The sequence below is a fragment of the Capra hircus genome, chromosome 24, assembly GCF_001704415.2.
Source record: "Capra hircus breed San Clemente chromosome 24, ASM170441v1, whole genome shotgun sequence".
Lineage (NCBI taxonomy): Eukaryota > Metazoa > Chordata > Mammalia > Artiodactyla > Bovidae > Capra > Capra hircus.
The window spans coordinates 33,515,463-33,528,611 of NC_030831.1; the positions used below are offsets into that span (position 1 = coordinate 33,515,463).

The window sequence follows — 13,149 nt, forward strand, 5'->3', positions numbered from 1 at the left end:
TTGCCTGTGTTCTCCTCTAGGAGTTTTATAGTTTCTGGTCTTACGTTTAGATCTTTAATCCATTTTGAGTTTATTTTTGTGTATGGTGTTAGAAAGTGTTCTAGTTTCATTCTTTTACAAGTGGTTGACCAGTTTTCCCAGCACCACTTGTTAAAGAGATTATCTTTCCTCCATTGTATATTCTTGCCTCCTTTGTCAAAGATAAGGTGTCCATAGGTGTGTAGATTTATCTCTGGGCTTTCTGTTTTGTACCATTGATCTATATTTCTGACTTTGTGCCAGTACCATACTGTCTTGATGACTGTGGCTTTGTCGTAGAGCCTGAAGTCAGGCAGGTTGATTCCTCCAGTTCCATTCTTCTTTCTCAAGATTGCTTTGGCTATTCAAGGTTTTTTGTATTTCCATACAAATTGTGAAATTATTTGTTCTAGCTCTGTGAAAAATACTGTTGGTACCTTGATAGGGACTGCATTGAATCTATAGATTGCTTTGGGTAGTTTCCTCATTTTCACTATATTGATTCTTCCAATCCATGAACATGGTATATTTCTCCATCTATTAGTGTCCTCTTTGATTTCTTTCACCAGTGTTTTATAGTTTTCTATATATAGGTCTTTTGTTTCTTTAGGCAGATATATTCCTAAGCATTTTATTCTTTTCATTGCAATGGTGAATGGAATTGTTTTCTTAGTTTCTCTTTTCTGTTTTCTCATTATTCGTGTATAGGAATGCAAGGGATTTCTGTGTGTTGATTTTATATCCTGCAACTTTACTATATTCATTGATTAGCTCTAGTAATTTTCTGGTGGAGTTTTTAGGGTTTTCTATGTAGAGGATCATGTCATCTGCAAAGAGTGAGAGTTTTACTTCTTCTTTTCCAATTTCGATTCCTTTTGTTTCTTTTTCTGCTCTGATTGCTGTGGCCAAAACTTCCAAAACTATCTTGAATAGTAGTGGTGAAAGTGGGCACCCTTGTCTTGTTCCTGACTTTAGGGGAAATGCTTTCAATTTTTCACCATTGAGAATAATGTTTGCTGTGGGTTTGTCATATATAGCTTTTATTATGTTGAGGTATGTTCCTTCTATTCCTGCTTCCTGGAGAGTTTTTATCATAAATGGATGTTGAATTTTGTCAAAGGCCTTCTCTGCATCTATTTAGATAATCATATGGCTTTTATTTTTCAATTTGTTAATGTGGTGTATTAGGTTGATTGATTTGCGGATGTTGAAGAATCCTTGCATCCCTGGGATAAAGCCCACTTGGTCATGATGTATGATCTTTTGAATGTGTTGTTGGATTCTGATTGCTAGAATTTTGTTAAGGCATTTTGCATCTATGTTCATCAGTGATATTGGCCTGTAGTTTTCTTTTTTTGTGGCATCTTTGTCAGGTTTTGGTATTAGGGTGATGGTGGCCTTATAGAATGAGTTTGGAAGTTTCCTTTCCTCTGCAATTTTCTGGAAGAGTTTGAGTAGGATAGGTGTTGCTGCTGCTGCTGCTAAGTCGCTTCAGTTGTGTCCGACTCTGTGCAACCCCATAGATGGCAGCCCACTGGGCTCTCCCATCCCTGGGATTCTCCAGGCAAGAACACTGGAGTGGATTGCCATTTCCTTCTCCAGTGCATGAAAGTGAAAAGTGAAAGTGAAGTCACTCAGTCATGTCTGACTCTTCGCAACCCCATGGACTGCAGCCTACCAGGCTCCTCCGTCCATGGGATTTTCCAGGCAAGAGTACTGGAGTGGGGTGCCATTGCCTTCTCCAAGGATAGGTGTTAGCTCGTCTCTAAATTTTTGGTAGAATTCAGCTGTGAATCCGTCTGGACTTGGGCTTTTGTTTGCTGGGAGATTTCTGATTACAGTTTTCAATTTCCATGCTTGTGAGGGGTCTGTTAAGATTTTCTATTTTTTCCTGGTTCAGTTTTGCAAAGTTGTGCTTATCTAAGAATTTGTCCATTTCTTCCACGTTGTCCATTTTATTGGCATATAATTGCTGATACGTAGTCTCATGATCCTTTGTATTTCTGTGTTGTCTGTTGTGATCTCTCCATTTTCATTTCTAATTTTATTGATTTGATTTTTCTCCCTTTGTTTCTTGATGAGTCTGGCTAATGGTTTGTCAATTTTATTTATCCTCTCAAAGAACCAGCTTTTGGCTTTGTTGATTTTTGCGATGGTCTCTTTTATTTTGTTTGCATTTATTTCTGCCCTAATTTTTAAAATTTCTTTCCTTCTGTTAACCCCAGGGCTCTTCATTTCTTCCTTTTCTAGTTGCTTTAGGTGTATAGTTAGGTTATTTATTTGACTTTTTTCTTGTTTCTTGAGATATGCCTGTATTGCTTTGAACCTTCCCCTTAACACTGCTTTTACAGTGTCCCACAGATTTTGGGTTGTTGTGTTTTCATTTTCATTCATTTCTATGCATATTTTGATTTCTTTTTTAATTTCTTCTGTGATTTGTTGGTTTTTCAGCAGCCGGTTGTTCAGCCTTCATATGTTGGAATTTTTAATAACTTTTCTCCTCTCCTGTAATTGAGATCTAATCTTATTCCATTGTGGTCAGAAAAGATGCTTGGAATGATATCAATTTTTTTGAATTTACCAAGGCTAGATTTATGGCCCAGGATATGATCTATCCTGAAGAAGGTTCCATGTGCGCTTCAGAAATTCATTGTTTTGGGGTGAAATGTCCTATAGATATCAATTAGGTCTAACTGGTCTATTGCATCATTTAAAGTTTGTGTTTCCTTGTTAATTTTCTGTTTAGTTGATCTATCCATAGGTGTGAGTGGGGTATTAAAGTCTCCCACTATTATTGTGTTACTGTTCATTTCCCCTTTCATACTTGTTAGCATTTGTCTTACATATTACGGTGCTCCTATGTTGGGTGCGTATATATTTATAATTGTTATATCTTCTTTTGGGATTGATCCTTTGATCATTATGTAGTGTCCTTCTTTGTCTCTTTTCACAGCCTTTGTTTTAAAGTCTATTTTATCTGATATGAGTATTGCTACTCCTGCTTTCTTTTGGTCTCTATTTGTGTGGAATATCTTTTTCCAGCCTTTCACTTTCAGTCTGTATGTGTCCCTTGTTTTGAAGTGGGTCTCTTGTAGACAACATATATAGGGGTCCAGTCTTTGTCTTTTGGTTGGGGCATTCAACCCATTTATGTTTAAGGTAATTATTGATAAGTATGATACCAAGGAGATCCAACCAGTCCATTCTGAAGGATATCAGCCCTGGGATTTCTTTGGAAGGAATGATGCTAAAGCTGAAACTCCAGTACTTTGGCCACCTCATGTGAAGAGCTGACTCATTGGAAAAGACTTTGCTGTTGGGAGGGATTGGGGGCAGGAGGAGAAGGGGACAACAGAGGATGAGATGGCTGGATGGCATCACTGACTCGATGGACGTGAATCTGAGTGAACTCCAGGAGTTGGTGATGGACAGGGAGGCCTGGTGTGCTGTGATTCATGGGGTCGCGAAGAGTCAGACACGACTGAGCTACTGAACTGAACTGAACTGATGATACCATTGCCATTTACTTTATTGTTTTGGGTTTGAGTTTATACACCCTTTTTGTGTTTCCTGTCTAGAGAAGATCCTTTAGCATTTGTTGGAGAGCTGGTTTGGTGGTGCTGAATTCTCTCAGCTTTTGCTTGTCTGTAAAGCTTTTGATTTCTCCTTCATATTTGAATGAGATCCTTGCTGGGTACAGTAATCTGGGCTGTAGGTTATTTTCTTTCATCACTTTCAGTATGTCCTGCCATTCTCTCCTTGCCTGAAGAATTTCTATTGAAAGATCAGCTGTTATCCTTATGGGAATCCCCTTGTGTGTTATTTGTTTTTTTTTCCCTTGCTACTTTTCATATTTGTTCTTTGTATTTGATCTTTGCTAATTTGATTAATATATGTCTTGGGGTGTTTTGCCTTGGGTTTATCCTGTTTGGGACTCTCTGGGTTTCTTGGACTTGGGTGATGATTGCTTCCCCCATAGGGAAGTTTTCAGCTATTATCTCCTCAAGTATCTTCTCATGGTCTTTCTTTTTGTCTTCTTCTTCTGGGACTCCTATGATTCGAATGTTGGGTTGTTTAACATTGTCCCAGAGGTCTCTGAGATTGTCCTCATTTCTTTTAATTCATTTTTATTTTTCCCTCTCTGATTCATTTATTTCTGCCATTCTACCTTCCACCTCACTAATCCTATCTTCTGCTTCTGTTATTCTACTATTTGTTCCCTCTAGAGTGTTTTTTATATCATTTATTGCATTATTCATTATAAATTGACTCTTTTTTATTTCTTCTAGGTCCTTGTTAAACCTTTCTTGTATCTTCTCAGTCCTTGTCTCCAGGCTATTTATCTGTGATTCCATTTTGTTTTCAAGATTTTGGATCATTTTCACTGTCATTATTGGGAATTCTTTCTCAGGTAGATTCCCTATCTCTTCCTCTTTTGTTTGGTTTGGTGGGCATTTATCCTGTTCCTTTACCTGCTGGGTATTCCTCCGTCTCTTCATCTTGTTTATATTGCCGTGTTTGGGGTGGTCTTTCTGAATTCTGGCAGTTTGTGGAGTTCTCTTTATTATGGAATTTCCTTGCTGTGAGTGGGGTTGTATCAGTGGCTTGTCAAGGTTTCCTGGTTAGGGAAGCTTGTGTCGGTGTTCTGGTGGGTGGAGCTGGATTTCTTCTCTCTGGAGTGTGCTGAAGTGTCCAGTAATGAGTTATGAGATGTCAGTGGGTTTGGAGTGACTTTGGGGAGCCTGTATATTGAAGCTCAGGGCTATGTTCCTGTGTTGCTGGAGAATTTGCGTGGTATGTCTTGCTCTGGAACTTGTTAGTCCTTGGGTGGTGCTTGGTTTCAGTGTATGTATGGAGGTGTTTGATGAGCTCCTGTCGATTAATGTTCCCTGGAGTCAGGAGTTCTCTGGTGTTCTCAGGAATTGGACTTAAGCCTCCTGCTTCTGGTTTTCAGTCTTATTTTTACAATAGCCTCAAGACTTCTCCGTCTATACAGCACTATTGATAAAACATCTCTTTCGAAGACAATGGGCTGCTTTTCTGGGTGCCTGATGTCCTTTGCCGGCATTCAGTTGTTTTGTGGAATTTCCTCAGTGTTCAAATGTTCTTTTGATGAATTTGTAGGGGAGAAAGTGGTCTCCTCGTCTTATTCCTCTGCCATCTTAGGACTGCCTCCCTAAAAATGTTGGTGGTATTTTCAAGCTGAGCAGTCAATACTGTTTTGTTTTTGTTTATTTATTTATTTTGGCCACACCGCACAGCATGTAGGATCATAATTCCTAAACCAGGGTTTAAACCCACGTCCCCTGCACTGGAAGGCAGACTCCCAACCGATGGACCACTAGGGAAGTCCCTATTGTGCAGATTTAAAAAAATGATAACAGCATAGAAAATATTTAGCACAGGGCCTGGTTTGTAGGAAGGCTCAAATAATGTCAGCGGTGATGCTGGTAATATTAACTCTGCTGTGAGCACCTTGTCAGTTGCTATGAGTTTTGGCTGAATGAATGTGTATAGAAGGTAGGGTTTGAAGGCCTTATTTGAGACTAAAAGCATTTTCATGCTGCATTCTCTGGGAGGTTGTGCAAAAAGCAGGTCTGATGATAGATAAAGTCCCTGCTCATGTTAATCGAATTAACAAAGAACATTTCTTGAACAGGCACCATCTGAGGAGAGCAGTTCATTGAGTTACTTGGGATTATTATGTTATATCCTTCAGGAATACTTTCATTAATTCATATTGATTATTAGAATGACTCTGGGAACTTGCATTAGTGAACCGAATGCATTTGTAACTAATGGGGAAAGCAAGTTGCACCCTCAGTGATGTGTGCTCTATGTAAAGCCTGGGATTTTGCTTTTCTTGAGTAGAGCAAGATCCTCAGCTGAGTTGAAAAAGCAGTTCTTGGTGTGGCCACAGTGTAATTGAAGAAATGTGCCCTTGAGAAGTCCTTAGAGATTTCTTGAACTGGCATCCCAGGTTAACTGTTGAGGCTCAGCACATGGCCAACCAGCTCGAGTTCAAGCACTTGTTTCAATTCCATCCTTTAATACTGTGGCTCCTTTCGTGGTTCGATGGAGCTGTTTGGTACCTTGGTAGGTGTATGTGTGCTTAGTAGCTTAGTCGTGTCTGACTCTTTGTAACCCCATAGACTGTAGCCTGCCAGGCTTCTCTGTCCATGGGATTTTTTCAGTCAAGAATACTGGAGTGGATTGCCATTTTCTTCCTCCAGGGGATCTTCCCAACCCAGGGATTGAACTTGCATCTCTTATGTCTCCCACATCGCAGGCACATTCTTTACCTACTGAGCCATCAGGGAAGCCCTTTGCTAGGTAAATAGCTTTTTTAAAAAATTGAAAGGAATTTGGTATGGGTTCAAAGCATCTGACTACTTAAATTTCAAAGAATAATGTTCCCTGGTCCTTAAAAAGAAAATCAGGTCTGTTCTGTCTCCCAGCCTGCAGGAAGCCTTTTTCTACCTCCAGCTTGTCTGTGGCTGATTGTGGGGCCACATCATTGGCTGAGTGATGGGCTGTAGGCAGAATGCTTTGGTCAGCCACCATCCAGCTTGATGATACACACTGTGTCAGGCTTCACCAGTCACCTGGGGATGCTTAGACAGCCACGGGTGCTGTATTTGGTGTATGGGAGGGTCATGTCTTCCAGGGAGGTCTTTTGGACAGAAATATGATGGCCTCTTTCCCTCTTTTCCAGATCTGATGTTTTGACGTGGCTTCCTGCTTCGGTGCTATTTGTGGGTATCATCTATGCTGGTTCCAGAGCGCTGTCCAGACTGGTAAGTGTGAGAGGCTTTGAGGCGGACAGTCCTTTTCTCGTCTTCCTCTTTGCCTTTTAACTGGTTGCACCTTGGATCAATAGTGGATAGAGAATCAGCCTTAATGATGGTACAGCTAGATTGGAGAACTAGTCTTGGGGCTGAGGCCAGTGTGGAGCCTTTTACCCCCTCTTCCTGACTTGAAGGGAACCACATAACAGGGAAGGGACTTCCCTATAGCTCAGATGGTAAAGAATCTGACTGCAATGCAGGAGACCTGGGTTCAATCTCAGAGTCAGGAAGATCCCCTGGAGAAGGAAATGGCAACCCACTCCAGTATTCCTGCCTGGGAAATCCCATGGACAGAGGAGCCTGGCAGGCTACAGTCCATGGGATCACAGTCAGACACTACTGACGGACTAACACACATATACACATGTAACAGGGAAGACAGACTTGTGTTACAAAATAGAGACACAGGTGGAGACTCAGAAAGCCAGAGTAGGGCTATTTGTGGAGCCTCCCCTGTGTGGATGCAGGCTGTCCTTGGGAGCAGGGAGGGCGGGCTCAGTCTGCTCCTTACTTCCAGGAACCATGACTCTGCCCATCAGTAATGCCGCCTGAGTGTACTGGGCTTACTCGTGGGTGCACATGCCTGGCATGAAATTGATGCCCACGACACTTGGACCCTAGTGTTCATTCTGTCCTCCCACCCAGCCCCCAGAATTGAGCTCCTCAAAGGAGGCTACTGTGAGGAACAGATTCCTTCCAGTTACATTATATAGTATGTGGAACTCCAGAAATTTATTTTGCCACCGAAAGAGAGCCCACAATTATCACTATGGACCAGACAGTCAAAATGTGGCTTAAAAATCAGGAACAGTATTAAGGCCTCTTCCCTTTTTAATCCCCTAATTGCTGTTTTTATCTATCAGAAAATGATTATATTCTGATGTTGGAAAAATGCAAACTTTTCACACAATTTAGTTTTCTGTTTTAAATGCATACTTCTCCAACAGATTTATTTCTATAAAGGAATGGGTTTTGAGGAGAAGAAACATGGGGCAGAGAGGTATGGAATAGAAAATAAATGCAGATGTAAGCTATTTTGCTAATTGCAGTATAACCACAACAAACTAGTACAGAGAATGTTCTGGGCAAAACAACACAATAAAGGTTCAGAGATCGAGGTGTTCCCTTAAGCAAGACTGAAGGTTTAGTCTCTGGTATTTGGAATTTAGGCTGCAGTCCTTGTTTTTGGATGGATCACTGGGGATGTGACCCAGTCCATGCTTTAAACCAGATCCGAACCAGAAAATGGCCCCTTGGCCCAGGTAGAAGTCAATTAAGTGTTTGGTTTCATGTGTCACGTAACCGGCAAAGTTCCTCCCCGTGATGCTCTACCGGGTGGGGTTGTACTTCTTGTCAGACTCCTTGATCTGGGCAGCAGTGTCCTTCTCTGTATTATATTTCTCCAATGCCTGAGTAGCACACTCCGCTAAGTCCTGTTGCATCTCCTCTGGCATATCAGCATTTAAAAAATGATTATTAAAAAAAACTTATTTATTTGGCTGTGCAAGGTCTTAGTTTGAGCACGTGGGATCTTTAGTTGCAGTATGTGAACTCTTAGGGCTTCCCTGGTGGTTCATTCAGTAAAGAATCTGCCTGCAATACAGGAGACTCAGGTTCAGTCCCTGGGTCAGGAAGATCCCATGGAGAGGAAAATGACAACCCGCTCCAGTATTGTTGCTTGGAGAATCCCATGGACAGAGGAGCCCATTGGGCTATACTCCATGGGGTTGCAAGAGCCAGACACCACTTAGCAACTAAATCACCATCATGCGAACTCTTAGGTTTGGCATGTGGAATCTAGCTCCCTGATCCTGGACCCCTGCATTGGGAGCATGGAGTCTTAGCCACTGGACCACCAGGGAAGTCTGCATATTGGCATTTTTGATCATGGCCTTTCGGTCACACATGGTTACCAAGGAACGGTGTGTATGCTTAGTCGCTCAGTTGTGTCCAACTCTTTTCGACCCTATGGATGAAGCCCACAAGGCTTCTCTGTCCATGGGGATTCTCCAGGCAGGAGTACTGGAGTGGGTTGCAATGCCCTCCTCCAAGGGATCTTCCCAACCCAGGGATCGAACCTTGGGCTTCCCTGGTGGTTCAGCTGGTAAAGAATCTGTCTGCAATGCAGGAGACCTGGGTTTGATCCCTGGGTTGGGAAGATCCCCTGGAGAAGGGAATAGCTACCTACTCCAGTATTCTGGCCTGGAGAATTCCATGGACTGTATAGTCCATGGGGTCGCAAAGAGTTGGACATGACTAAGCGACTTTCACTTTCTTTACCATCTAAACCACCAGCCACCAGGGAAGCCCAAGAATACTGGAGTGGATAGCTTATCCCTTTTCCAGGGCATCTTCCGAACTCAGGAATTGAACCAGAATCTCCTGCATTGCAGGCAGATTCTTTACCAGCTAAGCTACCAGGGAAACCTTCCAAGGATCAGAGGGTTGGCCAGCTGTGATGGTCTCCTGGGGGAGAGGCTGAAGAGGTTCAGACTTGTTGGGAGCGGTCATCGCTACCTAAGCCGTGATGCTTCTCCAAATAATTTAGGGGTTTTTTTTGGCCATGCTGCGTGGCATGTGGGATCTTAGTCCTCCCTGAGGAGTTGAATCTGTGCCCTCCTGTATTGGAAGCATGGAGTCTTAACCACTAGACCACCAGGGAAGTTCCAAAACCATATTGTTTTTTAATGTAAAGTTTATTGTGCTGGCTCCTTAGAAGTCAGATATGAAAACGTGTTATGGTAGCTGTTCTCAAAAACAAACAAAATCTGCCTCTCTGGATAATGATAGTATTGTTAGGACAACTCCAAAGTTGCAAAATAGTGGTTGAGAATTAGTACTGGTAATTTCTAAATGAAATCATCATTTTTCTTTCGTGATTCATAAGCTTGAGTAAATGGGATGTTGTGTGTGATGCCGGAGAAAACAGCCCGACTGACCTAATAAGTGAGCCACCACACCACGATGGTGGGTGCTGATCCTGGAATAGGGGCCAGGTTGGCTCACCGCTGCCCCTCTTGATGGGGTTGAGCTCCTCGGGTCTGTGGCCTCACTTTATGCCCTCTGGCCTGTAGGGGGAGCTGCTTCTCTAACTACAGAGTATAGGAGTTGATTGAGGGGGGGAAGTACAAAAGCTTTTAAAATTTTTTGTAGGCTCTGGATAGTTATGGATGCCAGAATTTTGAAGGTTGAATAAGTAAGGTGTCGTGTTAATAATGATAACGATTTTCTTATTGTACAGTGCTTTTTCATATGTTTCTGGAGTGATTTCCTTTGTATCTTTCTGTGTGGTTCTTCTAGTCACCTGACAGGCAAGGCAGATGTTAATCACCAGACAGAGGAAGGAACTTAGGCGTGGGAAGGTACCAAGACTTTCTCCACCTAATGGGAAGCTCTACTGACTCCCCACCTTTCACCTCTTCTGATTTGTCCTTTTAGAGTCAGTGTATGTGGATTTTCAAATGAGCCCAGGGTATAATAGTCTTGCATAGACTGAGACTCTTACGATTGCAAGTGTTAGAAAGCTCACCAACTGGTCTAAGCAAAGGGGAAATCTCCTGGTTTACATTAATGAAAAGTCATCAGGTAGAAACTGCTTTAGGCATGGCTTGATTGAGAGATTTGAACTGTGATGTTGGAGAAGACTCTTGAGAGTCCCTTGGACTGCAAGGAGATCCAACCAGTCCATCCTAAAGGAGATAAGTCCTGGGTGTTCATTGGAAGAGTCCTTCCAATGTTGAAGCTGAAATTCCAATACTTTGGCCACTTGATGTGAAGAGCTGACTCATTTGAAAAGACCCCGATGCTGGGAAAGATTGAGAGCAGGAGAAGGGGACGACAGAGGATGAGATGGTTGGATGGCATCACCGACTCAATGGACATGGGTTTGGGTGGACTCCGGGAGTTGGTGATGAACAGGGAGGCCTGGTGTGCTGTGGTTCATGAGGTCACAAAGAGTCAGACATGACTGAGCGACTGAACTGAACTGAACTGAACTGATTGAGAGATTCCAATGACCTACTTAGAATCCAGATGCTGTCTGTCTGTCAGTTCTGCTCTGTCTTTGCTTCGTCTCATAGTTCAGCTTTCCCCTCATGAGTCTTGTTGATTCCAGGCTCACATCCTCACAACTTCAAGTCTAATGGAACAAGACTGTCTTCCTTGCAGCTTCTGCATAATTTCCAGGATTCACTCTGATTGCATCAGTTAGGGCCACTGCCCATCCCAGGTCTAAAATCTAACCAGGATGGAGTTAGGCTGATTGGCCGGCCCTGGATCATGTCTTCCTTAAAACATTCACTGTGACTGGAAAGACAGAGAGCACTATTTGTCCAGCCCTGGTCACACAGGATCCCCATCCACACCCATAGACTGATGAAGAATGAGGCACATCCTCAATACTGGGGTTTTCATCAAAGAAAGAGATCAAGAGATGAGGTAGCCAATAAACCCTCCAAAGTCCATAGTAAATGTCAGTCCTGTACGTCTCAGGCACATGGAGAGCTCTCTAGCCTGGAACAGTGCCTCTTGAAGTATAGTCCACAGGTGGTAACAGCCTGTGAACTCTTGTTCAGTTCAGTTCAGTTCAGTTCAGTTCAGTCGCTCAGTCGTGTTTGATTCTTTGCGACCCCATGGACCGCAGCACAACAGGCCTCCCTGTCCGTCACCAACTCCTGCAGTCTACCCAAACTTGAGTCGCTGATGCCATCCAACCATCTCATCCTCTGTCGTCCCCTTCTCCTCCCACCTTCATTCTTTCCCAGCATCAGGGTCTTTTCCAATGAGTCAGTTCTTCGCATCAGGTGTCCAAAGTATTGGAGTTTCAACTTCAACATCAGTCCTTGCAGTTAACACCCAGGACTGATCTACCCTAGGATGGACTGGCTGGATTTCCTCGCAGTCCAAGGGACTCTCAAGAGTCTTCTCCAACACCACAGTTCAAAAGCATCAATTCTTCGGCGCTCAGCTTTCTTTATAGTCTAACTCTCACGTCCATACATGACTACTGGAAAAACCATACCCTTGACTATATGGACCTTTGTTGGCAAAGTAGTGTCTGTGCTTTTTAATATGCTATCTAGGTTGGTCATAACTTTTCTTCCAAGAAGTAAGCCTCTTTTATTTTTATGGCTGCAGTCACCATCTGCAGTGATTTTGGAGCCCCCCCAAAATAAAGTCTGCCACTGTTTCCACATCTATTTGCTATGAAGTGATGGGACCAGACACCATGATCTTAGTTTTCGGAATGTTGAGCTTTAAGCCAACTTTTTCACTCTCCTCTTTCACTTTCATCAAGAGCTCTTGTTACCTGGCCCTAAGGAGACTGTGCCAGAGTAAACATCAAGCTTGGCACTAAACATGTTGTTTAGTTGAGCTGACTTTTTTTTTTTTCATAGCCATACTTTTTGAAGAAGGAAGTAGGGCACTGACTTACAGTTCTGTGTGTGAGCTTCTTATAGTCGTCTTCTTTTTTTTAAATTAATTTATTTATTTGGCTGCTCTGGGTCTCAGTTGCAAAGTGAGAGATCTTTGATCTTAGTTTCAGCATGCGGGATCTAGTTCCCTGATCCCGGCCCTCTGCATTGGGAGAGCGGAGTCTTTAGCTACTAGACCACCAGGGAATTCCCTGGAGCTCCTTTTCTTCTGAGGGGACTGCATTTGAATGGCCCTGACCTAGAACACAGATTTTTTTTCATGGGCAGAAGGAAGCTGCTGCATTTCAAACTCCCAAGTAAAGAGAAACAACCCCAAACCAAATACACCCGGTTAGAGGAGGAGGAAGATAGAAAGGAGACACTTATTTTTTTCTTTTTTTAGTGAAATAACTCAACCCAGCATCTTTTCTTTGTTTTCTGAGTGTTTTGTTTTTACATAGTTGCTTAAAAATCTACAACAGAGTGGATGAAACACGCGGTACTTGTACAGCTTGTGTTAGATGGAAAACAGGCGTCAACATGCTGGTGCCAAGCTGTCAGTTTCATGGATCCACGAGGAACTGGGGCAGAAAGCACTCAGTTAAAATGCGTGGGCGTGTTGTTATGCAAAACACTTACGGAGTTGCTTTGCTCCATAAAGGCCTCCTTTATCCAACAAAACTTTGAAGCCTTTCTTCTGATGTATGGCTCCTGAGAGGAAGCTGACTTCACTCTGCAAAGGCAAGGTGGGGACATTCTTTATTGATTTTTCCACCTCAAACTCACAACCAAATGATAGAATTAAGGCAAGGAGATTATATTTGTGGCTCTCCATTCAGCAAATATTTATTGGGGAGTCTACTACTGGG

At 42.7% G+C, this 13,149-nt stretch overlaps 1 protein-coding gene across 3 annotated transcripts in view; it reads left to right on the forward strand.

The window, feature by feature from the left end:
• TMEM241 (transmembrane protein 241) overlaps positions 1 to 13,149 on the forward strand; it is a 115,761-nt gene that overhangs the window by 22,916 nt on the left and 79,696 nt on the right. For all 3 annotated transcript variants that reach the window (XR_001917184.1, XM_005697049.3, XM_005697050.3), the window contains exon 4: positions 6,734 to 6,815. Coding sequence is in view for 2 of the 3 variants with exons in the window: in XM_005697049.3 (XP_005697106.1) it covers positions 6,734 to 6,815 (82 nt within the window). In the remaining variant the exon portion in view is untranslated. The remainder of the gene's footprint in view (positions 1 to 6,733; positions 6,816 to 13,149) is intronic.